The sequence below is a fragment of the Erpetoichthys calabaricus genome, chromosome 14, assembly GCF_900747795.2.
Source record: "Erpetoichthys calabaricus chromosome 14, fErpCal1.3, whole genome shotgun sequence".
NCBI lineage: Eukaryota > Metazoa > Chordata > Cladistia > Polypteriformes > Polypteridae > Erpetoichthys > Erpetoichthys calabaricus.
Genome location: NC_041407.2, coordinates 112059858 through 112086260, shown reverse-complemented (window position 1 = coordinate 112086260; position 26403 = coordinate 112059858). Strand labels below are relative to the sequence as shown.

The 26403-nt window shown below is 42.2% G+C and overlaps 1 protein-coding gene across 1 annotated transcript in view; it reads left to right on the top strand.

The window, feature by feature from the left end:
• The first annotated feature begins 6058 nt into the window (after nucleotides 1–6058).
• Nucleotides 6059–26403, top strand: part of tlk2 (tousled-like kinase 2) — a 38202-nt gene continuing 17857 nt past the window's right edge. Inside the window, exons 1-14 of the mRNA XM_028818425.2 lie at nucleotides 6059–6697; nucleotides 9488–9570; nucleotides 10223–10291; nucleotides 11509–11578; nucleotides 11820–11863; nucleotides 12925–13023; nucleotides 13693–13788; nucleotides 18857–18949; nucleotides 21627–21737; nucleotides 24692–24828; nucleotides 24989–25141; nucleotides 25536–25602; nucleotides 25775–25872; nucleotides 26135–26216. Of these exons, the coding sequence (XP_028674258.1) occupies nucleotides 9490–9570; nucleotides 10223–10291; nucleotides 11509–11578; nucleotides 11820–11863; nucleotides 12925–13023; nucleotides 13693–13788; nucleotides 18857–18949; nucleotides 21627–21737; nucleotides 24692–24828; nucleotides 24989–25141; nucleotides 25536–25602; nucleotides 25775–25872; nucleotides 26135–26216 (1200 nt within the window). The 5' untranslated portion in view covers nucleotides 6059–6697; nucleotides 9488–9489. The remainder of the gene's footprint in view (nucleotides 6698–9487; nucleotides 9571–10222; nucleotides 10292–11508; nucleotides 11579–11819; nucleotides 11864–12924; nucleotides 13024–13692; nucleotides 13789–18856; nucleotides 18950–21626; nucleotides 21738–24691; nucleotides 24829–24988; nucleotides 25142–25535; nucleotides 25603–25774; nucleotides 25873–26134; nucleotides 26217–26403) is intronic.

The window sequence follows — 26403 nt, the reverse complement described above, 5'->3', positions numbered from 1 at the left end:
TAGTGGTGGGTCAGTGATGGTCAGTCTGGGGAGGCATATTCATGAAGGGACGCACAGACCTCCAAAGGCTAGACAATGGCACCTTGACTGCCATTAGGTATCAAGATGAATTCATTGAACCCATCATCAGACCCTATGCTGGTGCAGTGGGTCCTGTGTTCCTCCTGGTGCATGACAATGGCCGGCCTCATGTGGCGAGAGGATGCAGGAATTGATACCATTGACTGGCCCCCACGCTTGCCTGACCTCAATGCAATAGAACACCTCTTGGTGGGACATTATGTTTCGGTTCATCCGACGCCTCAGCCTGTCCAGGAGCTCAATGATGCCCTTGTCCAGATCTGGGAGGAGATCCCCCAGGATACCATCAATTGTCTCATTAGGATGCTGTCAGGCATGCATACAAGCACGTAGGGGCCATACAAACTACTGGGTACAATTTGGAGTTGCTTCAGTGAAATTTGGGAAAAATGGACTCGCCTGCCTGCCGCATCATTTTTTCACTTTGATTGTCTCTGAATTCAGCCCTCTGTAGGTTGATCATTTTCATTTCCATCAAATGATGTGCATCCTTTCGTTCCTAACACATTACCCAGTCCATATCAGTACAGATATCCAGTGTGATTTTTTTCCAATTGAGATCTGATGTGTTTTCAAAGTGTTCCTTTAATTTTTTTGACCAGTTTATATTAATGATTTGGATAGGAACACAAGTAACAAGTTGGTTAAGTCTGCAGATGATGCCAGGCTAGGTGGACTGGCAGATAATAGAGAATCCATTGAATCTTCACAGAGGGACTTAGAGAGCATACAGCTTGGGCAGATTTATGGATGATAAATTTAATGCAAGTAAATGTAAAGTATTACGTGTAGTAAGTAAAAATGTGAGGTTTGAATGCACAATTGGAGGTCTGAAAATCGAGAGTCTACCTTATGGGAAGGATTTAGGAGTTGTAATCGACTCTATGCTATCAACTTCCAGACAGTGTTCAGAAGGCATTAAGAAGGCAAAGAGAATGTCAGGTTACATAGCGCCTTGATGTGTGGAGTACAAGGTCAAGGAGGTTCTGCTCAAGCTTTATAACACACTGGTGAGGCCTCATCTGGAGTTCTGTATGCAGTTTTGGTCTCCATAAAGGACATAGCAGCACATGAAAAAGTCCAGAGAAGAGCGACTAGGCTGATTCAGGGCCTAGGGCCTGAGGAAAGATGAAAAGAGCTGAGCCTATACAGATGATTACATCTTGCCTGAAGAAGGGGCCTGAGTTGCCTCGAAAGCTTGCATATTGTAATCTTTCTAGTTAGCCAATAAAAGGTGTCATTTTGCTTGGCTTTTCTCTACATTCATAATGGCTAACACGGTACAGCACCCTGGGACCTTCAAAAGTAAGCTTGATGTTATTTTGGAGTAGTTAAGTGGTTAGGACTGGCTAGTTTTTTTTTTTGGGCTGAATGGCCTGCTCTTGTCTAGATTGTTCTAATATTATTTTCATCCCCATCTCTGCTATTTAGCCAGGCTTATGATGTGTATCTCTGCTTCTAATACTGCATAATACAGAACATTCTCTGAACAACAGGCTAAATAATAAGTCCACCTGAGGGCATCATCAACCCACAAACAGACTTACTGTATATTACCTAATCTGGGCTGCAGTGTAGAACCCCATGAGCTACAGGGACCTTGTAACATAAGTTTAATATGTCACTGCCCTCTGTACAAAAATAGTTTATAAATCTACTTTTCTTTCTTTTCACATGCACAGTGGACACAGATTTAGCACATCTAGAACTGCTAGGCAAGCATTTTAAGACAAGACAAGTTAGGGACAACTGCAAAATGGGCAGTCAGACTGAGGGTCATTCTATGCTATTTCTGTGTGTCAAACTCAGCATGAAACTGTATCCTCTGTGCCTTGTTTGGAATGGGAAAAGCATTGAGCATAGGAAAGGCGCTATATAAATAAAAAGTATTATTATTATTATTATTAATGACATGATTCACCTAAGTGGGGGCCTGCATATGAAGAAAGAGTATAAAGCCTGGGAGCATTGCCTGGCACACCTGTATTATTGTATTATTTCCCTCTACTTATCCTTTACCTGTTTTTCAAGGGTAAGTGTTCTCGTCAAGTTCGTTATCGGGTTGGTCTACTGTTGCACTTTAAGGTGAACACACACATACATAGATATACGCATACACACAGACCCTCACCACAACAGTGCCCCATGAATGACACACACACGCTGATTAACCTTAGCACTTTAAACCACACAAGCTGTTTTAAAAGTGAGGTGTAAGGGAAGAAAACCTGCTTTGATTTGTATTCATCTGTTGTCTAGTCTCGAATAAAACAACACCTTTGAAGCCGACGGACGGATGGGAGATAACGTCATCTGATGCTGAAAATCCTTCCACTGCAGCGGTGAAAATGGCAGACTCTATATATCGGACCCCCACTCCCGAACTGGGTTCTTACTATGGCTTCCTTTCTCTGTTATGCTGAGTAAACCATCATTAAAGAAAGCTAAGTTATTTCTCCTATGTGATTTCTTACTGCCGTATCACCTTTTTATATTATATCTATACAGTTTTGTGTTATGTAAGATGCCGCAATTACAAAAAAAAATCATTCCAACAAAGGAGCTAGCACCCCCTGCAGGATACAGGCCTTACGATGAATTAAAATGAATTAAAAATAATTGTTTTTGATTTCTCAAAGAAATATTACTGCTGCTAGACTGGCTGGTCAAATCTTCTGTTTCCTGAAATAACTCGTCCACAACTAGTCACACAAGCACCATTGTCCCCGACTTTGCTCATCTCATGTGAAGCGCAGCTGGTGACAGGGCCAACTGTTGAAAAAGCATTTGTGGGCTGCTGGAACGTAAAATGTGTGAAGATGAAAATGATTTATCATGTGACTGCAGAGGCAGTTCTTCAGAAATAGTCAGGGACACCATGACAGCATCTAGTTCTAGTGACAGTGAATCATAAAGAGAGGAGTGATGATTTTTCTCAAATGGTAAACTATGATGGCCCTTCTGAATTGCTGTGCTATCACAAGAGTGTTTTACAACTCTGGAGGATGCAAGACAGATGGAGATGACCTCCGACAGATTTTTCAGAGTATGTTCATTAGTGATGGAATGTAAATGTGACTGGGCCCAACAAGTGGGCGCAACAACTCAAAAACCTGAATTTGAAATGTGCTGGTCAGTAAAACTTTACTTGAATAGCCTTGTGGAAAGCAGATCACAAGTCACAAACATGTCGGCTTATTTCTCAGGTGTTTGCATTTTGTGTTTTTCATATTTGACATGGCGTACTGTCCCTGCTGAAGGATCACTTGCTGTTCTTCAGTGGTGCTCTGATGGTTACCAAGTCTAATTTTAAACTTTTGCATGCCCTCTCTACACATATAATCTCCTCATCTCAGACAGCTGTATGAGTTCAGTCCTGTCCAGGGATTGTTCCTCCCCACGACTGCCTTGCGGTCCTACCCTCTCTACACCGTGTAAGTATTGCTCATAATCTCGGATGCCGTTTCTGTGGCACTTTATGTCCCTAGTGCATGCTCTCACCCTACGTGGCTGTTCAAGTCAAGAGTGCTCCTACAAATTAGTTGCTTTTTTCCCCCCCAGTACATTTAGGTGGGGCCCAAACAATGGTTCAAGCTCAGGGGCTCTTTACAGTGTAGCCAGAGCGAACCTGAAGAGAGGCATCCGAGAGGCCAAGGCAGCATACAGAAGGAGGATAGAGGACCATCTGAGGAGTAACAACACCAGGCAGGTGTGGCAGGGTGTCCAGCACATCACCGGCTACAAATCCAGCAACTCCTTGGCCGCTGAGGGAGACGCTTCTCTGGCAGAGGAGCTGAACATCTTCTTTGCCCGCTTTGAGGCGACACCAACAGCAGCTCCATCACAGCAGCCTGTTCACAACAGCAATATACTCACAGTGGAAGAGTGTGAGGTGAGGCGGGTGATGAGGAAGGTGAACCTGAGGAAGGCTGCAGGACCCGACGGTGTGGCTGGACGGGTACTGAAAGACTGTGCAGATCAACTGGCCGGAATCTTCACTAGGATTTTCAACCAGTCCCTCTCTCAGGCCACTGTCCCATCCTGCCTCAAGTCCTCAATCATTGTTCTGCTGCCGAAAAAATCCATCACGAACAGTCTGAATGATTTCCGCCCAGTGGCACTCACATCTGTCATCATGAAGTGTTTTGAGAAACTGGTGCGGAGTCATATCATTGCCTGCCTGCCTGCCAGCAGACCTGGACCCATTTCAATTTGCTTACAAAGCACAGATATCCATGGAGGATGCTGTGGCCACAGACCTTCATGCTGCCCTGACCCACCTGGAGCAGCAGGGGAGTTACGCCAGACTGCTCTTTGTAGACTTCAGCTCGGCATTTAACACCATCCTCCCACAACGACTCGTGTCCAAACTGGCAGATCTGGAACTTCCATCACTCACCTGGAGTTGGATACTGGACTTCCTGTCTGGTCGCTCCCAGAGGGTCAGTCTGGGTCTCCACACATCCACTGCTCTCAGCCTCAACACCGGGACGCCGCAGGGTTGTGTGCTCAGTCCGCTGCTCTACACACTCTACACATTTGACTGTGTCCCCACTCACCATAGCAACAAGATTATAAAGTTCGCGGATGACACAACGGTGGTTGGACTCATCTCAGGCAAGGAGGGTGAGCTGGCATACAGGGGTGAGGAAGAGCGGCTGTCAGAGTGGTGCACAGTCAATAACCTGCTCCTCAACACCAAAAAAACGAAGGAGCTTGTTATTGACTTTAGAAAAAACAAAACTGACATCCAGTTACTCATTGGCGGGGCCTGTGTGGAGAGGGTCCCGGTGTTCAGGTTTCTGGGTATTGAGCTGGAGGATGACCTGACCTGGAGCGCCAACACCAAGGAGCTGCTGAAGAAGGCGCAGCAGAGACTGTATTTTCTGAGAATTCTCAGAAAGAACCATCTCCCAAAAAATCTGCTCCTTGCTTTTTATCACTGTTCCATCGAGAGTGTCCTCACGTACGGACTATGTGTGTGTGGTACGGCAGCTGCACTTACTCAGAAAAGAAAGCGCTCCACAGGGTCGTCAGTACAGCGGAGAGAACAATTGGTTGTTCCCTCCCCACTCTGGAACAAATCTACACCTCCCGATGCCACAAAAAAGCAATAGACATTTCACAGGATTCATCAAATCCCGGTCATTGCCTCTTCCAGCTTTTGCCATCGGGCAAGAGATACAGAGCAATGAAAACCAGGAGAAACTGCCTTAAAAACAGCTTTTATCCAAAAGCAATCATGGCCCTGAACTCAGAATAAAACTGCTCCATATCATTCTACCAATGTGCAATATAGACCTTAAGTCAACAAGTGCAAATTGTATATTTTGTAAAGTACTTTTATTACTTATCGGTTTGTTATTATTTTCTCTCTTCTTGTCTTTTTAACTCTTATTCCTCACACTGAGTCGACTGCACCTTCAATTTCGTTGTTCCTTTGTAAAAGTGATAATGACAATAAAGATCTATCTATCTATCTATCTATCTATCTATCTATCTATCTATCTATCTATCTATCTTTCTATCTATCTATCTAACCCCTAAGTCTGCCCCTGGTCCGGGCCACAAGGATGATTATTTGAGGCAGGGTTCATAGTGTGGACTGAAAAGCAGCTGAGTGTGCACAGGACCATAGCGGGTTAGGGCTGGAAAACGGGCTTAAATGAGAGGGCGCCTTGGGGACGTGCGACAATGACGTCTCACACGTGAGAAGAACAACCAAAATCTGCTCTAAACCGAGCAGGTATGTCCAGCGGCGGTATATTCGGAATAGTCTATTCGGTGGTGGCGGGGAGGTACTTTTATATCAGCTAATGCCGCATTCCTCCCGAGCCCCCGGACGCGTTGAAAGCACGACAACCGCAAAGTCTGCTCATCATGACCGCGGCCAAGTGAAGTAAGCGCTGCACCCGCAGCAGCGCACGCAGGGGCGCCAGGGATTTTCCCGTCAGCATCCTCTCCATCAAGCGGGTCCAGGCAGCTCCAGTTTTCTGATTGGTTCACACTGGGAAGGTGGAGTGCAGACCACGTCGCAAAACACTCTCGCGAGAAATAATGTGGCTTCTCGATTATTGTTTACACTGTTAAAAAGAACCGAACCCGACCGATCCAGATTTTAAACAGAAGGAGAACCAGCAAAAGGAACAGCTGCATTGGCTACGGAGCCTCGGCACGAGCGCCAGCCGCTCGCCACACTTCAGGACGCCGCCCGGGCGATCGGCGAGGCTGCTGACTGGGGGCTTTGCGAAGTTGCTTCTCCGAAAAATAAGAAACGTCAAACGTGCTGTTCAGCTAAGGTGCCCTGCAATGAAGTTACTCCACAGGCGGCCTGCTGTTTGAAAAGCCAGGGCGGGACTGCTGGCCTCCAGAAGACGCTGTCGCGGAAGCAACCCGGGCCTGTTGTGCACGCACGGGGGTGGGGGAAACGGTAGCGCGGATTCAGGAAACACCGAGGATCTGCAGGCCGCCAGGCGTGAACCACCCCACCCCCCGTCTGCCACCCTTTGGGCGCTTCGTCGTGGGAGTGTTGGGTGGGGACAGACTAGGAGCATCATCGCTACCACCCGGAGAGTCGCCTTGACACTGGGGACCGGCTGATTTGAAACCCGCGCAGGTAAATTTGAAGATGCTTCTAGAACTCCGTAAGTGTGGCTGTAATTGCCTTGTAATTGTGCACCGGGGCAGGTACGAGGCCTTCTGGGGTGCTGCCCACTGACCTGGTCCCGTAAATCGGCGTGGCGGTGCGGCTGGGCTGCAGCTTTCCCACTGCGAGGCCCGTCGGGCTTTGGGGGTAGGAGGCTGACAGCAGAGCCTCGTGCCTTCGCGGTGTTCGGCGCTCAAGTTTTGGGGACCCCCGACTTGCTTGCTCGTGCAGAAGTGCTTCTCAAGAGCAGGCCCAACTTTAACTTGAACTCCTTGTGGGGTCAAATGGTCGCATCGTGTGGCGGGCAGCCCTCTGCCTCAAACTGAAGACCTTGACCAAGATGCGAGGTGGGTTCTGACTGGGTAGCTTCATGTGGTCAGCGCTGGGTGCCACCTCGAAATGACACTGCCCTCCTATGTTTGTTTCACTTGACAGCCCCCGGTGAGCAGACACTGGGGTGCCAGTGCCGGGGACCCAGTTGTTGTCATGTGCCAGTTTGTGACTTGTCTTAATTTGTTGTGAAAGGATTGTGGCACTTCCCTTTGAGGGTAATAGATGTGGCACACAACTTTTACCAACAGCCTGCTGGTTGGCATTTTAGGGCTGTGGCATCTTTGCAATTTAGGTGTTGAATTAAAAGGCGACATGCCAAGTCTCTGTTGTCTAGTTAATAAAATGGATTGACAGAAAACCAAAGGTCATGAAACCAAGATGGGAGAGGGCTACTGGAACTGAAGTAGCTCAGCAGTTGAGGATTGTGTAGACCACGCTAGCAATGGTGTTGCATAGCTGAACACTTGTGACGTTCAGAAGTATCCATCCATGTTTTTGACCTGCGTATACAGCTCACAGTTGAGGGCAGCAACGATGGGTGCGAAGTGGCAGTCTATCTGGGCACACATATGAAAACCCTCACGCTCGCTCCACCTGGCCCAGTTTAAAGTCAGAAGGTACCGTAACACACATGACATTGAATCTGTGGGACAATACCGCACACTGCAATGAGGAGAACATGGCTGGAATTTGAAGCCAGGACCATAGAGGTCCATCCTCGTTATTATCCAAGTTTGCGTTTTTTTAGCGAGCTTTTCTTGCTACCTTATAGTGAAGCACCCAGCATAGCACACCACTGGGCAGTTAAGTGCAATACCTGGGGCTGACAGTGTCGACAATTCATTTGGTGTAACATGCTGACTTGCAAGAATGCTTTGTTGTAAGCCTTGGCTTTCTTTAGTGTGGCTTAGCAGGTGAAATGTCTTCAAATAAGAAGATTCCTGGAGGACCCCCTGCTCTGCTCATCTTCTGGGATTGGGGCCCTTTCACTACTGGGAATGGTGAGGAGCGACATTGAAACTCGTCGGACTCTCTTTAGGCTCCGCTTGATTCTTCTGAAACAGTTCACAGCTGGTTGTCTGATGCAACTTTGATTCCAACCTAATCAGCAAAATAGCGAGTGGATTTTGTGATGTGTTGTGCCTAAAGTGTTTAATAGATATTTTACACGTGTGTTTTTAAATCTGCATGCATGATGACTTATTAGGAAAAACGGGCTTCATCTCAGCAAAAAACACTTCACCAGGATGGCCTTCAGCAGCTCTCTGTGCTATTCCAGACTATTTCATGTCCTGTAGAAGTGAAACTCCAGTCCAGGCTTGATCAGGTAGGTTCACTAATGAGAACAACAACATTTATTTCTATAGCACATTGTCATACAAAAAGTAGCTCAAAGTGCTTTAAATAATGAAGAAAAGAAAAATAAAAGACAAAATTAGAAATTAAAATAAAATAAGACAACATTAGTTAACATAGAAAAGGAGTAAGGTCCGATGGCCAGGGTGGACAGAAAAAAAAAAAAAACAACTCCATAAAGCTGGAGAAAAAAATAAAATCTGCAGGGGTTCCAGGCCACGAGACCACCCAGTACCCTCTGGGCATTCTACCTAACATAAATGAAATAGTCCTCTTTGTAGTTAGGGTTCTCACAGAGTCACTTGATGCTGATGGTCATACAGATGTCTGGCTTTTAATCCATCCATCATTGTTGAAACATCGTGGTGCTTTGAGTAGATGGTGGTGGCACAAGCCACCACCAAAAGGACACCGGAAAAGGAAACAGAAGAGAGAGTAGGGGTTAGTACAGAGAATGTGACAGGAGTCCCAAGTCTTGTTTATTCTTAACCTTAATCTCTTAGACTCTGTTGTGTATCCTCAATGGCAGGTAGCGTCATGTATGATAACTGGGCCTCGGCGAGTTCTCTTCAATGCTGCTTTTACTTTGCCATGCTCTCATCGCTGCACAAATGGCAGTCTACTCCTAATCCATCATTTATCAAGCCTGCTTAATCTGGTTAGGGGTGGCCTTGGAGCCTTTCCCAGCATTCCCTGGTTAGCACATCAGTCTTTTACAGGGGCACACCTTGATTCACTCATATGAGGGCAGTTTGAAGTCACTAACTGAGCTATCCTGTATGTCTTTGGGAGGTTAGTGGAGAGCCCATGCAAACTTGGGAAAACGTGTCAAATCCACGCATACCATAACGTGAATACGTTGACATTCAGACCTCGTCTCTGGGGTAAGGCACTAGCCCGATGGCATCATGGATTGTCTGTTAACTTGGGTTGACCTGGCGAAGTGTTAACACAACGAGATGCATCATAGTGTTGTAAGAGTTAAATAGATGGAACATGAGAGCTGGAAAAAGGCAAACTGTCTCCTCTGGAAATGAGAAAGTTTACAATAATAATTTGTTCTTTTTTCAGAAATGATGGAAGAGTTGCATAGTCTGGATCCTCGGAGGCAAGAACTTCTGGAGGCCCGGTTCACTGGCGTGGGGGTCTCTAAGGTGTGTACGTTTCTTGCTCTGCTGTTATATATTGAAGTGACTGGCCTTGTCTCTTAGAAGGAAGTTAGAGACTGCAAGGTACGTTGTTGAGCATGTGTGGTGCTTTACAAGGTGACGATTGACTTGTATGAATATGTTGAGTCCTCATTGATTGAACATTAATAAACATGAATCCACTCCTAGTTTAAGAGTGCATTGGGGGGGGGGGGGGGGGGGGGAATAAGCATATTAAGATCTTTATCAGTTTTCATGATGACATTCTGTTAAATGTATCGTGGCACACACTTAATTGTTAGCACCTGTGGCAGCTGTAGAGACAGGAAGTCAAAGTTTAAATCATAAAGCGCCTTGCATTTGTCAAGGATCACTTGCAGCAGTTTTCAGTTATTAAAACTGTGAAAAATTGTTTTAATATGGAAATTACAGTGCTTTTATAAAATTTGCTGTGTGCTGGAATTAAGAGGATCCTGCAAAATATTAAAAAGTTGTCTGCTGAAGACATTTGCTGTTGGCGTATCAAGTCTGTTTGTTTTTCATTTTCCTTCCCACATAGGAGAGTGGACTGATGGGGGTGGTTGGTAGGAGAAGGGTAATAAATCATTTTAGAAATTTCACTTTGAATTTTTACTTTGTTTTTTTTTTTCCCCTTTAGGGCCCACTTAATGAGTCTTCCAATCAGAGCTTGTGTAGCGTGGGGTCTCTGAGTGATAAGGAAATTGAGGTTGGTACCTTTAATACTTGTGTGTGTGCTCACATAAATGAGATTTGACAATTCGTGTTCCTCATAAGTTACCGAATTGTCTTTGCTTTCGCTCAACCATTGTGCTGCTTATTTTGTATCTGATGGGATTTTTTTTTTCGCTTGGAGTTTTATTTTGTCACCGAGATGGTTGACATCCTTATTAACGCAACAAAAACATATCTGCCACAAAATGGTGCAGGTCAATGAGAATCCGGATCATTCTGAAGCGTTTTCTTGGACTTTAGTGCAAGCTGTCTTTGGTAAACTTTTGTCTTTTTATATTGTTTGCTTGAAAATCCATTTATCCAGGTATTGACTTCATTTCTGACAGCGTAGTGCATTACAGACTTAGAGTTTGTAAACAGTCACCTCTATATTGGTTACAACCAATTAACCTCAAAGAAAGTGAGCAGCTCCTATCAAAAGTATGAATACACCTTTGTGCACCCGTTAATTGCAGTGAATGAACATTTTTTGGAGACCCAGACCTGTTTTCACAGTCGTGATTGTCCCAAATAGTCCCAGCTGCACATGCTTGCCCACTAGCAGGGAGTCGAATGCAGCCGTACTTCATGTTATTAGGGTTAGGGTCTTCTGTTTTAGGAGCTGTTACTGAGCTGAAGATTTTTTGAGACACATTGACATTTTTACCCCTTTGGCTTCCTGTGGTGTAGTTCTCTTAAAGAGTAACCAATGAGTAAATATGCACTGGCGCACCTGCAAAGCCATCAGGCCTGCTATATTGTAAACATAGCCTTTGATATTGGGTACCATTTGAGCACTGTGGAACCAGAATAGTGTGTGCTTACGCCAAGTGTGAGAGGAAACCATTCCTTGTCCTACTTGCTTGAGTGTTTTCACTAGAATTTCTCTTTAGTTCTTCCAGTTGTGGTCCGTGTGTGTGTATTCCAGTTTCCTGCCAGTGGCACTCTCCAGCACTGAAATGATTTTCCTGTTCATGTGTTGACATTTGGGATGTGCCCATTTGAGTTTGGAATATCTGTGCCTGCACTGTGCTTTTGATTGACCAGTGGAGTGAGACGTCCTGAGTTGTGGCTGTCATCGTCCACTCTTGGGTCTGCTTGCTCCTAAGCATGTCAGACACCCTGCAAGAACTGGTGTTTGGGTTTTGTCTCACTTTTACACAAACTCAAATTTTTTTTTTTATCTTTTTTTATATGCATGCATATATATAGACTCCTGAAAAAAAGCAAAATGAGCAACGCAATAGAAAGCGAAAAGTGGAGCCATATGACAGTAGTCAAGGTAAGGGCTTTTATGTAATATTTTATATTTTCCTTTTTCTGGTTCATAGTCCAGTGATGATTTTTATTACACTAATGTCTTATCCAGCTTTTTTATTTTAAAAAAAAAAAAAAAAAAAAAAAAACAAACTCCAGGGTCTGTTATGTATACTGAAAACTCAGACTTATGATTTTAATGGCTATCTGTTGATCCAGGTTGACAAAATTGTTCAAAATTAAGTTGTTTTTTTTTTGTGCTGCAGGGAAAGGATCGGCGAGAGGACATAAAATTAGTGATTATTTTGAGGTAAGCTTTCATCCAAGGAGAAGTTGAAAATAATTTGAGGCTAATGTTAATACTCCGCCAACTGCACAGGTTTGCTGAATGTAATCTTAGACTTTTCTTTATTTCCGGTGTCTCTCCCTCCCTCTTTAGGAGTCGGTGCTGCAGTGCCAGAGTAGCACAGTTCACCCGCTCTCATCCGTTGCCTTCTCAGAGGTACCCTCTCTGACAGCTAGCAGAGAAGCTTCTTTCAATTGATGCTTGAGAGGATGACACTGTAATGGCCCTGCACGAGCTGCAGTGTAGCACTGTGGCGAGCTACAACATATTCTAGGAGATCTCCGTGTAGAGGCCAGCTCACGATAAATTACTTTATATAGAATATTTTTTTAAAGACTTCTCCTGCCCACTTTCTAAAAGTTCCATCCTGCCCCTGTGCAGAGGACTAAGTATTAGTGTATGGATGACTAATGTTCTCATGTCCTCCACCTCAGGTGCCTTTTCCATCTCTGCTGAAGAGAAGTCACATGAGAGGATGACATTTAACATCTGGATATAGCACTTGGGTATTGTGGGCAGCAGCTCTATTTCTGCCACAGTCATTAACAAAAATATTTTACCTATGAGCAGAACATCCATTTTGAAAACATTGAGTTTCTGGATCAGTAAAGACAGAATGTTATAGGCCATGGTCTAGGTGCTGGGCTCAAATTGTGCAGAAAGAAAAGCACTCGGGACAACCTTGTAGTTTTCATTGATGCAGATAAATTGAAGGTTTTGTAATAGCTTTCCAGTCAAATATCGGTTATCATAGCAGACCTATGCAATGCTGTGTGATAGGTGACGATGAAATCTGGCTCACTCACATGTTGTCATATCACTGAAGGCTATGGTAGTATTGTATGGATGGCAAGTCCTGGCTGCTGTGTCTGCCATGTGCTCCCTAAATTCAATAAAATAAGTCATTACCAGACATGGTGTAATATGACTGGATATCCTGGAAGTGCTGGTTTGCAATCTGGCAGGCCTAAGTTCTTTTGCTAGACTCTCAAAGCTTGCTAACCTTCATTTTTTGTCTTTTACAGTTTGCTGGTGGCAGTGGCCCTGGAACGAGTCCTGGCAGAAGTGTCCCCCCAGTGGCACGATCCTCTCCACAACATTCCTTATCCAACCCACCTCCTTCAGTGAGTGTTTTTGAGGAATGTTTAGTTCCTTCCATCATTTAGTGTGCCTTTTACTTTAATCACACGTTTATAGACAAGCACACACTGCAAAATTGCATCTCTGTTGAAATGCACAACACAGCCCAGATTGGAACTTGGTGAGTCCACCAGCTGAGCTGTTTTTGTCCTCCATTTATTTTTCCATAAGTAACGGAAGAGCAGACTTACAAAGCAGTTAAAATAAGTTTAATCTCCAACAGATTCAGCTTTGCAATTTGTTGGCATGGTAAAATAGTGGATGTGCAACCATGCGCACTTCACATATTCTGTTTGGGAAAAGTTGATTGAGCGTTTGTTTGTTTTCTGAAGAGTGCACAGTTTAGCCATTTGTTGCTCACCCAATTCTCCTTTCTTGCTGCTTCAAAATAAAGTTTGCTTGCTCATGAGACCAGTATGTGGCTGAACCAGAAAATATGTTTAATGTTAATGTGGTCAAACAAATAATTCATAGCTAAGACACTTGTTGGTTTAATGGGTTGTGAGTTGACTAGTCTGGCACACAATGCTCTTTTGTTGTAAAAAGCTACAGAAAGGCAGACAGCAAGTGATGGGAAACCCCACAAAGACTCACATGGCTGTTTGTACTTTTGGAAGTTAGTTTGGTTTTTTAAAAGACTTTTTTTGTTTCAGATACAACAAGGAAGCCCCTCGTCCAGTGGCTCGGCAAACACTGACCATTCCTGCAGCTCACAGAAGCCCTTCTTGCTGTCTCACAAAAGCACACAGGTATGTGGAGTATCATTTCTCATCTCTGAAGCTAGCGTCTCTAACTTGCTTTTTAAAGAGTTGTGAAGAGGCAAAGTTTGACTTATTTGGGGGATGAATGTCATGCTGAAAAATAGGAAAATATTTTAAGAGACTCGAATTACTATTAAATACCGCAGAGCAGTCATTGTGATGCTAGAAAGGACAACCGGAAGAAGCTGTCGTCTTAGGTCTCAATACGTTTCGATGCATTTGACAGATTAAGGTACTGTCATAAAAAGATGTTTTGTAAAAACACACCAAACCCATGTGTTTTACGGTTGCAGTGAAAGGCCACAAGTTCAAACATGAAATAAACTCAACAGTGTAAGGAATATGTCCAAATTGAAGTCGCATAGCTTTTAGTTTCACAAGACATGTCTTTTTGAAGGAACTGTTGAAGTTAAGTTACCAGCCTGTGGTGATGTTTTTTATTTAGACCGCTCTGTATTAGTCAGATGTAATCCAGTAGTAGTGATTAAAATGTTCAAAACAAGCAGGGCTGTGAAGATGACACTCCAGCACTGAACAATCCACATGAGTGAAGCCCAATGTAACTTGCACCGTTTGGAAGTTTTAAACCATAATGATGATAAGGAGAGTCGGAATACTGTAAGAGGCCATTTACTGGTGTTGCTTCAGAAAAAGAGGACTTTGTGCGCACACTTAAAACACAGAGATGATGTTTTGCTTTGTTGTCAGCCTCACCTGCGCACCTTTTGGCCTTTTAAGATGTCTAGATGTACAGTGATCCCTCCTCCATTGTGGGGGTTGCGATCCAGAGCCCCCCACGAAAGGTGAAAATCCGCAAAGTAAAAACCATATGTTTATATGGTTATTTTTATATTGTCACGTTTGGGTCACAGATTTGCAGAGAAACACAGGAGGTTGTAGAGAGACAGGAACTTTATTCAAACACTGCAAACAAACATTTGTCTCTTTTTCAAAAGTTTAAACTGTGCTCCATGACAAGACAGAGATGACAGTTCCGTCTCACAATTGAAAGAATGCAAACATATCTTCCTCTTCAAAGGAGTGCGCATCAGGAGCAGAGAATGTCAGAGAGTGAGAGAAAAGCAAACAATCAATAGGTGTTGTTTGGGCTTTTAAGTATGCGAAGCGCCGTGCGGGAAGCATGTCGCTTGACAAAGCAGCTGCAAGGAAGGGAGCAATGTGAAGGTAGTCTTTGAGTGTTTTTTAGTCGAGCGTCCGTATCCTCTAGGGGTGCGAACAGCCCACCCTGCTCACAATATATTCGAGGAGTTTTATTTAATTCGTACTCTGATTGGGTAGCTTCTCCGCCATCTGCCAATAGCATCCCTTGTATGGAATCAACTGGGTGAACCAACTGAGGAAGCATGTACCAGAAATTAAAAGACCCATTGTCCACTGAAACCCACGAACCAGCAAAAAATCCGCGGTATATATTTAAATTAGTGCTGGGCGGTATACTGGTTCATACCGAAAACCGTTTTTTATTTTTTTTATGATATGGATTTTTCTTATACTGCAACACTGGTTTAAATTGCCTAAACGACGTTCGGAACGTGGCACAGCGGGAAACTGTTCAAGTGGGGACCTTTTTCACTGCTACACCGCTAAACACAGATTTGTTGCACTAGGGCTCTTTTTCACTGCTACACCACCAAATAGTGGGCGGTAGCATAGGAATGCTGCGTGGTGAAAATGGACAGAGAGTCTGGAGATTCTTTAGTTTTAAAAGGTCAGATGTGTAAATACTGTTTCTATACTACTGGATAATACTGCAAGCCAAGTTGTACTTGTTTTATTTGTTTTAAATACAGTATAATGTACCTGGGTACTGTGTAATAGTGTGACGACATGTTTTCAAACCCCGTCATAAGTTATATAGCACATTAAATGCTTTGTGTTAAGTGATTCTTAAACTGACTTCTTCTTGCACTAAGAGGAGGCGCCGGCAGCGAACCCCGCACAGAATATATTCACTTCATGATCTTCCTTCTCTCTGAACATTTAGAATGCTAAAATAAATACAGTAATCCCTCGCTATATCGCGCTTCGCCTTTCGCGGCTTCACTCTATCGCGGATTTTATATGTAAGCATATTTAAATATATATCGCGGATTTTTTGCTGGTTCGCAGATTTCTGCGGACAGTGGGTCTTTTAATTTCTGGTACATGCTTCCTCAGTTGGTTCACCCAGTTGATTTCATACAAGGGACGCTATTGGCAGATGGCTGAGAAGCTACCCAACTTACTTTTCTCTCTCTCTCTCTCTCTTGCGCTGACTTTCTCTGATCCTGACGGAGGGGGTGTAAGCAGGGGGGCTGTTCGCACACCTAGACGATACGGATGCTCGTCTAAAAATGCTGAAAGATTATCTTCACGTTGCTACCTTCTGTGCAGCTGCTTCCTGAAACGACATGGTGCACGGTGCTTCGCATACTTAAAAGCTCGAAGGGCATGTATTGATTTTTGACTGTTTGTTTTTCTCTGTCTCTCTCTATCTCTCTCTCTCTCTCTTTCTCTGCTCCTGACGGAGGGGGTGTGAGCTGCCGCCTTCAACAGCTTTGTGCCGCGGTGCTTTGCATACTTAAAAGCCAAACAGCCCTATTGATTTGTTTGCTTTCCTCTCTTTTTCTGACATTCTGTCTTGTCATGGAGCACAGTTTAAACTTTTGAAAAAGAGACAAATGTTTGTTTGCAGTGTTTGAATAACGTTCCTGTCTCTCTACAACCTCCTATGTTTCTGCGCAAATCTGTGACCCAAGCATGACAATATAAAAATAACCATATAAACATATGGTTTCTACTTTGCGGATTTTCTTACTTCGCGGGTGGCTCTGGAACGCACCCCCCGCGATGGAGGAGGGATTACTGTAATTTTCATGGTGAAATGCATTAAAGAATGCATTAATCATATGGGGGCACGGCGGCGTGCCTGGCTTGCATTTGCATGTTTTACTGGTGGGTTTACTCGGCGCTTCAGTTTCCTTTCAAAGTCATGTAGGATGTGGGGTTTTGTTGTGCTATATTGACCCTGCTAGTGTATGTTTTGCTTATATTCATCCTTTGATGTGCTGGCGACTCGTTCAGAGATGGGCGCAACTCTGAATGGATGGCATAATTAAACATGTATAACGAAGATATTTTTAAAGTTCTGAACACTCCGTGGGCTAAGTTTATAACTAGTTTTAATTTCACAAAGACGTTTATCGTGTGGTGATTGGTTATGTGGAGAAACTAAAACCCCAGTTCCTATCCGTCCTTTTTCTATGTCAGATAGAGACAGCACGCGTGCAGTAAAGAAAGCCCGCTCAGAAGAACATGCATTGAATTCTGTGTTCGTGTCTCCGACCACCAGATCACAAACCCAACATTTATACAATATTTCAGTTAAACCTGTGCGATACCCATTCATACATCCAGTTTTTTGGAGCCTCGTCACACCTGCGATAAAGTTCTCTACACTGAATCATAATAGTGCAACTATCAGTAATAATACTATTATTTATTTTATTGTTATTATTTATTAGTTTAAATATTATGCAGTTTAATGATGATAAAGTTGTTTCAAAAGTCTCTTTAACGTGTCAGTGGACAGAGATTGTTAACATTAACAGAAAGTGTAGTTTTGGTTTACAAAAAATATTTACTATTTATTCCTTTTCTAAGACATATTCAGTGCAAATACAACTTTTGACAAGCACTTCTGGATATTTTACTAAGTCTAAGTGCCTCTTTGTATGGTTGAAAATATGTTGTCAAAATTATAGTTTAAGTTTTTGCAAAATTTGTTCAATAAAAAGGTTCTATATTTTGACTGCATCTGTCATGCAATGTGATACCTTCTCCATTAGTGCCACCCCCTTGAAAACTGTCACTTTATGGGGCAATGCAAACCTGTATTAATACTTGTGTGCACATTAAAATGTTTTTTTTTTTTTGTACAATGTACAATACTCTTGACAGTGGAATAGATTATTCTTAGCCAGTAATTCCAGTGGAAAATGTGGTTAACATCCACTCATGCATGGGGAAAAAAATACCGTCGAATACCGTGAAACCGGGATAATTTAGAAAAATACCGTGATATAGAATTTTGGTCATACCGCCCACCCCTAATTTAAATATGCTTACATATAAAATCCGCGATAGAGTGAAGCCGTGAAAGTCGAAGCGTGATATAGCAAGGGATTACTGAACCTTCATATGATTCCCTCTTCTTTTTTTTTTTTTTCTTTAGCAGTTCTAACTGTGGTGTTTTATTTATTTATTTATTTTTATAGGTGTCTCTTTGCAGTAAAAAATTTATTTAAACAAATCCTACTTGCATCTTTTTTTTATACATAAAATATCTTAATTATGCTACTAATGTATAATTATGTACATACTTATTTATGCATAATCCATACATATCTGTTGGTAGAGGAGCAATGCACTGTTTTAATTAAAAAGCTCTGTTTGCTTATAAAAAATAAACCAATTTAAAATCTGTTGCAGCAGTACCCCAACCCAATCCCTGGGACAGCAAGCTGACATGGCAGACTGTGGTAAACCTAACTGAAGAGTGCAATTTAAAAAGGCCTGCATGTTAAAAGGAATTGAATTAATGACAGGACAAATTATCCAATCAAAAATATGAAATGTTGGATAGGGCTGTCTACAGTAACAAGATGCTTGTTTTAGACATTTAGAAATATTGAATAATCAGGCTGTACTGCACATTCAAAGACGACGTAAATCTGTATATAAATATGACAGTCCTCCTTCCTCCATGACTAAATTTTGAAATACAAAACTTGACCAGACTAGCGTAAGAAGTGAAAACATTTGGGAACTGAATTCAAATTTTACTTCATACCATTTTTTTTTTTTTTTTTTGACATTTTGTAACATTGTTTTTCATCTTGTGCTGTTGAAGGCACAAAGAAGAAGGTAGTAAACTCATGTGTGTGATGTAATGCATGCTGGCCTGACATGCCAGTAATAATTTGACTGTACTCTGTGCTCTTGACCCTGCTGCTCTCATGGCACTTGAGAATTTTCTTTTTTTTTTTTTTTACAGTCGGATCTCACAATAGAAAAACTCGCTGCCTTGGAAAACAACAAGAATTCTGACCTGGAAAAGAAGGAAGGCAGGATAGATGACTTGTTGCGGGTGAGAAAATGAACAACAGTATTTTCTGTCTTGAATTGCAGTGTTCAATGTTGCTTTGTGATAATATTCACTACATTAGTAGCAAGTGATTGTTTTTTGGCATTTAGATAGATAGATAGATACTTTATTAATCCCAAGGGGAAATTCACATACTCCAGAAGCAGCATACTGATACAAAACAATATTAAATTAAAGAGTGATAACAATGCAGGTATACAGACAGACAATAACTTTGTATAATGTTAACATTTACCCCCCCGGGTGGAATTGGAGAGTCGCATAGTGTGGCGGAGGAACAATCTCCTCAGTCTGTCAGTGGAGCAGGACGGTGACAGCAGTCTGTCACTGAAGCTGCTCCTCTGTCTGGAGATGATCCTGTTCAGTGGATGCAGTGGATTCTCCATGATAGACAGGAACCTGCTCAGTGCCCGTCACTCTGCCACAGATGTCAAACTGTCCAGCTCCGTGCCCACAGTAGAGCCTGCCTTCCTCACCAGTTTGTCCAGGCGTAAGGCATCCCTCTTCTTTATGCTGCCTCCCCAGCACACCACTGCGTAGAAGAGGGCACTCGCCACAACCGTCTGACAGAACATCTGCAGCATCTTATTGCAGATGTTGAAGGACGCCAGCCTTCTAAGAAAGTATTAATCTTCTCTGCCAATTGTATAGACAAAGTTATAAGCTAACCCACTTAATTTTGATCAGTCAAAATGAGAGTTCTGTAGTTTTTAGAATCCATTTTTATATGTAATCATTTTTTATTTTGTCAGATTAATTAGTCTTCATTTTCTATAAGGCCTTTCTATAGCAAACGCACAATTCCAAGGAATTTTACTAACACTTCACATTTGTTTTATGCACTTGAAGTGCAGGAACATTATTTGTATTGACCCCCACTGCACGTCCAACCTACCTGGAGAGGGGTCTCCCTTTGAACTGCCTTTCCGGAGGTTTCTTCCATTTTTTTTCCCAACTAGGTTTTTTTTTGGGAGTTTTTCCTTGTCTTCTTCGAGAGTCAAGGCTGGGGGGCTGTCAAGAGGTAGGGCCTGTTAAAGCCCATTGCGGCACTCCTTGTGTGATTTTGGGCTACACAAAAATAAATTGTATTGTATTAAGTGACCACCCTGAACCAGCAACTCTGAGAGCCTAACTTTCATTTCTAACCTGATCAGTGTCTGAATGGAGTTTGCATGTTCGCACTATAAACCAAGTGTGCTTAACGCAAATATTGTTTTATAGCTGGATATTTGTAGTGTGCCAATAGGCATTATATTGTATAAACATTTAACTAAAAGTTAATTGAAGAAAAACTCAAAAAATCAAAAATACATAAAAAAACTAAAACTAAAAAATCTTAAAACTCAAAAAATACTGCTTCTGATTAGAAGTCATGTAATGTGACATTGGCTTAAAAATCACTGCCTTGTGATGGATATGAAAGCAAGAGTTTTTAAAAGACACTTTAAATTTTATATAGGGAATTTGATGCAGGCAGCATCATTAGAACAGTTCAGACAAGAACAGGTCATTTAGCCCAACAAAGCTTTCCAGTCCTATCCACTAAATTCTTCCAAAATAAAATTGATTTTTGAGTACTCCTAAAGTCCTACTGTCTCCACACTATGTGGTCCCTTATTCTGTGTGTCTGTGGTTTTCTGTGTGAGGAAAAATTTACTAATGTTTGAATTTTTCGTTAACATTTTCCCCACTGTGTCCCCATGAGCTTGCTGAACTCATTTTAGTGTCCCCGTCTTGACCCACTGGATTAATTGCTTTCCCTATCATTTTAAACACTTCAATCATGTCTCCTCATAATCTTCTTTTGCTTAAACGGAAGAGGCTCAGCTCTTTTTACCTTTCTTCATATATAATGTGTGTGTGTGTGTGTGTGTATATGTATGTGTGTGTTAAAAGTTTAGAAATAAAAAAACTGTGTTAAGATACGTGACCCATTTTCTCCCATTGTGGATCTCTCGCTACAAATATATTTATTTAAAATAGCAGCAGCCCTAGCTCGACCACTGAGGGTCACCACTCTTAGTATCAGCTGATTTTGATGAGGTTTCTTTCACTATAACCCTCTGCTTCCTGTGTCTAAGCCAACACTCAGGACTGCATCTCCTTTTAGTTTGATGCCCAACCTCTCATGTGGCACCTTATCAAATACTTTCTGAAAGTCCAGATAAATAAAATCACACGCTCTACTTTGATTATTCTTTTGTGGCTTCCTTGTAGAATTCCATCGTGTTAGTAAAACATTACCTTCCTCTTCTGATCCCATGCTGACTGTTCAGTAAACCTCCTCTTCTGATGTGTTCCCCAATCTTTTTTTTTTCTTTTAAATAATTACTTCCATTAATTTCTCTTGATACACATTAAGCTTACCTGCCTATAGTTGCTTGGATCTGCCATCTTTTATGTAACAGAATAATATTTGCTAATTTTAGTCCTTTGGAATTTCTTAGTGCACAATGACTTCCTATAAATAAATAATAATAACTCCAATAATAAATAGAACTCCACGTATCAGTGATGCGCAAATGCTGTTTGTCTCCTGTACTTTCATTTAGAAGTTCTAAGTGAAATGTAAAAGCCAGTGGGCCCCAATGAATAAAGCAGAATTACAGAAAGCCGCGTAGGAGCTACCACATTCTTCATTTGTGTCTTTCTTTTCCAGGCAAACTGTGACCTCAGAAGGCAGATTGATGAGCAGCAGAAAATGCTGGAGAAGCATAAAGAACGGTTAAACAAATGCGTCACGATGAGTAAAAAGCTGCTAATTGAAAAGGTGGGTCTGCTAACATTCAAAGATCATTTAAGTTAAGCATCAGGAAGAGTAGAAGAATGAAACTTGATCCATTTGCTTTCATATTACTTTATTTTCCAGAAGTATTTAATTTTATTGCGGGTGGCACAGTGGGAGCGCTGCTGCCTTGCAGTTTGGAGACACGGGTTCACTTCCCGGGTCCTCCCTGCGTGGAGTTTGCATGTTCTCCCCGTGTCTGCGTGGGTTTCCTCCCACAGTCCAAAGACATGCAGGTTAGGTGGATTGGTGTTAAATTGTCCCTAGTGTGTGCTTGGTGTGTGTGTGTGTGTGCACCCTGTGGTGGGCTGGCGCCCTGCCCATGGTTTGTTTACTTCCTTGCGCCCTGTACTGGCTGGGATTGGCTCCAGCAGACCCCCGTCACCCTGTAGTTAGGATATAGCGGGTTGGATAATGGATGGATAGATGGATTTGGTTTTATTGCTTTTAATTCCACTCCATAGGGTGCCATTACTTTGGCAGCTCAACCATCTTTAGAAGTTCTGTGTATTTGGGTTTTTGTTTTTTTTGTTTTTTTTTTATATATAAAGAATAAGTACAGAAAATATTGAATTTAATTAAAAAAAAGAAACACACCCATCAGCATCTTCTGTTTCAACTCAAACCAGCAGTGAATGAAAGAATTTTTGCTACTGTCTGAGCGCATCCTATTTTAACAAATATATGCTTATGCCTGTGAAAACTTCTAACTATCCTGACCTTTGTGTTCATCACTGAATTGATTTGATAATATAACTGCTAGCTGAGGGGCATGTCAGTGCCAATTGAGTTGGCAGAGTGGAAATATGTAGAGGTCTTCTTCACAAGACTTGCTAGAAAAGTAATCAATCATTGTAAGCGGCATTTGAACTGTTTCGGAGAAGGCCAGTTTGTGCAGATTCATAATCGCAGCCATCTGACTAAAAATCTGGCACAACAAATTGGGTGTTATAAGGTTTGGTGTTACTTTGGTATCATTGGCATGGCAAATGACTTGACAGAGCTGCACCACTCCAGACACGGGCTCTGCAATATTTAGAGTAGTGGTGTATTGTTTACGTGGTCCCACTTTAAATTCTGAATTCAGTGCAGGTTCGATCCACCTTTAAGTTTGTTACTTACACACATTTAAATGGACATAAAGTAGATCTAATAAGTTACACCATCAGACCCCCTTTTTTACCCCCTTTGTGTTGCTGGAAAATAAATACTTGACCATGTCTTGTTCTCTGATTGCAGCTTCAGTGCCTTTTATTTTCAGCGGAGTTCAGTATGAATTGAAGAGACTGTTCCATTATACGCGCTTACACATGTTTAAGAAGTGAGTTTTGCAGACACCTCATCTCCAACTAACGGTTTAGAATATCTGCCTTTCTGAATTTGCCCAGAAATGAGCTTTGGTCTAAAGCACATCACAGTGAACATGGATGAACTCTCAGAAATTCTGTTTATCTTCTGTGGCTCAAAGGTTCAAAACTGAGGATTACTTCCGATTCTGGGCAGCTCCTACAAACCAACTATCATATGCCTATAAAACATAAAAAACAGACACAGATTTCACATTTAATGGTGACCCTAAGGGCCGGTTTATACTTCACGCTCACAACGCTTACGCGTCATGGCTGCCACTCGTTCCCTGTGTTCAATTGACACGAAGCGTCCTCTGAGCACGTCTTCAGAAATGAACGCAACTCTTTGCAGATTGGTGGGGGCGGGGGGGCGCAATGTGATCAGGGCAGAACGTGACGTCGGAGTCTGTGTTTACTATCAACATGTGACAGAAAGCCGCTTTGCAGATCCTACAGGCTTGATGCTGTGATGTCTGATGAGTGGTTCGATGTGGTGAAGCAAAATGCAGACATACAAATGCATTTGTGGTGCTTTTATATTCAAGCGTCTCGTATTCCCCAGCATAATAACACAATACATTTTAAAAGTCTCACACACCATCTTCTGTGCACCTTCACAACAGCATCAGAATGTCCGGCAGCGTATTTGAGCCACAGTGAAAAGGTCTGTTTTGTGATTAAAGTGGAAATTTCAGCTTTAATCTCGAAATGTCCAGTTTAATCGTGTAGTTTATTTTATCATTAAAGTGGACCGTCGTAAACATCATCTTAAAATAGACCCAGTTGTTAATCGCTATGTGCTTCTGGAGATTCCCCCTGAACTGACCGCAGCGACAAGCAGCAATCGCCACACAGAACACGTTACGTTTATGATATTCCAGCTCTCTGCACATTTAGAATCCTTAGATTTATACTTGATATCACTTTCATGATGAAATGCATTAAAGTATGTATGTATGTTACATTTTACTGATAATTGTTAACTTAATTTAAATAATACTGTTAATAGTTACACATGTGGGGGCAGCACAGTGACAAAGCGGTAACACAACTGTCTCGCAGAAAGTCCCGTCCCTGGTGTTCCCTACCTGGAGTTTGCATGTTTTCCTGGTGGGTTTCCATAGTGTGCTCTGGTTTCCTTCTGAAGACATGAAGGTTTAGGGATTTAGTGATGTATGTGTGTGCTTGTATTCACCTTGTGATGAGCTGATGCCCTGGCCAGGCAATGTTTCTGCCTCACGCCCGATGCATGCTGGAATGGGCGTACCCCTGGATTGATGAGATGTAATCATTAATCATCCCTTTGTGCAATAAACGCCTTCCTTCGCACTCCACAGTCGCTTATAGCATTTAAGATGTTTCTGTACACTGCACTGCATTGGCAGATATGAGCTATAGAAACTCGAACATAATGAAACCATTAAGAAAACAAAGAAGGTCCAACATATGAGCAGCAGATTGGATCATTATGTAATTAACAGATATTTCTGTAGCTTCTGTTGAAACTTGGGAATGTTTTATCAGATCATAGCAGCTCGGCCAGTGCATGTAAGCAGCATTAAGGTTGCACTTCTTTTTTTCCTTCTTTAGTCCAAACAAGAGAAGATGGCCTGTCGAGACAAAAGTATGCAAGATCGGCTGCGTTTGGGGCATTTTACTACAGTCAGGCATGGGGCATCCTTTACTGAGCAGTGGACGGATGGCTACGCCTTTCAGAACTTGATCAAGTAAGCTGATGCTGTGATCTTTTTAGAGCTAAATCAAATGGTCTTCACTTCTAAGCCTTATTCAGTGCTTTGTCTCCTGAGTCTTGGCTATCTGTTCAATTTACCCCAAGCCTCTGCTGTTCGCGGCTGATTAATTGTACCTCTTTGGTGTTTAATTCAGACAGCAGGAACGAATTAATTCTCAGAGAGAGGAGATTGAAAGGCAAAGAAAGATGTTAGCCAAACGGAAACCTCCAGCGATGGGTCAAACTCCTCCACCAAATCTTGAACAGAAGCAGAGGAAAAACAAGGCGAATGGAGCTGAAAATGAAACGTGAGTCATGGTGGACAAGAAGATGCTTCTGGATGGATTGGGCTTCAGAGGGCAGTGTCTGATTTTATTGCAAATGCATGTTAACCTTGAATAATTGTATCTCTAAAATTGAATGGACAGCCCCCTTATGGAGGTTATGGAAACTGTTCAGAAGTAACTTTTTAAGGTTTAAACGGAAATGATAAAATTGAGCATGTCAGGAGACTTATTTTGTATTTGGCTCGCCCTGGAGGGACTTAAGATGTTAACGGTTGCTTATATATTTTTTACATTTGGAGGACAGACCGGTTAAGTGTCTTGCTCAGCACCGTATACTGAATCAGAAGCAATAGAAATTTACAACATATGTTAATCCTGCTTGACCTTAAATTCTTACCATTAATCTTTAAAATAGGTTGACTCTTGCTGAGTACCATGAGCAGGAAGAGATCTTCAAGTTACGACTCGGTCATCTGAAGAAGGTAATTTTATGGGTTGTTTCTTAGAATGTCATGGCTTGCCAATGCTGTGTGTCCTCTTGCATTTCTCTTGGTTTGTCCACCGAATGATTTGAAAAACATGCAGTAGATTTTGCAAAGGTTTGGAGCAAAAATGTATCCTGAAATTGCTATTGAAATTTGATGTGTTTTATAGGAGGAGGCAGAGATTCAAGCGGAGCTGGAACGGTTAGAGAGAGTTCGAAATCTACACATCCGTGAGCTGAAGAGAATACACAATGAGGACAACTCACAGTAAGTTGTAGTTCAGCTCCAAGCTCCTGTGAAATGAGCAGTGCTGAGGTGACCACCACTTGTCTTTCTCCAATGGCTTAAGGAGCCTCGTGGTCTGAAGTGTGGATCTGATGTGTCTTGATGTTTACATACGTGATTCTTGAAGCTCGTGTAGAGACCGTTAGGGGTGGTTGGTAACAGGTCCTAAGCTTGTCGTGCTTTGTCATTTATAATAAATTTTGCTGTTTCAAGTGGTCTTTTTTTTTTTTTTTTTTTTCTTCAGGTTTAAAGACCACCCTACGCTTAATGACAGATATCTTTTATTACATTTGCTGGGAAGAGGAGGTTTCAGTGAAGTCTACAAGGTAACTTTTAGAAAATGATTTTCTCTCCTTCTGGTTTTCTCGGTCTGCTGTTTTGAATCTTTATCTTTTAAGCTTGTATTTGGTTTGACTAGAGCAGGGCTAGCAAGATGGGGCTCTGCATATGTTTCTGTGCATTTGATTTCCACACCATGAGATTTTTTTTCCACCAAAGGTCACTTGTGTTTTT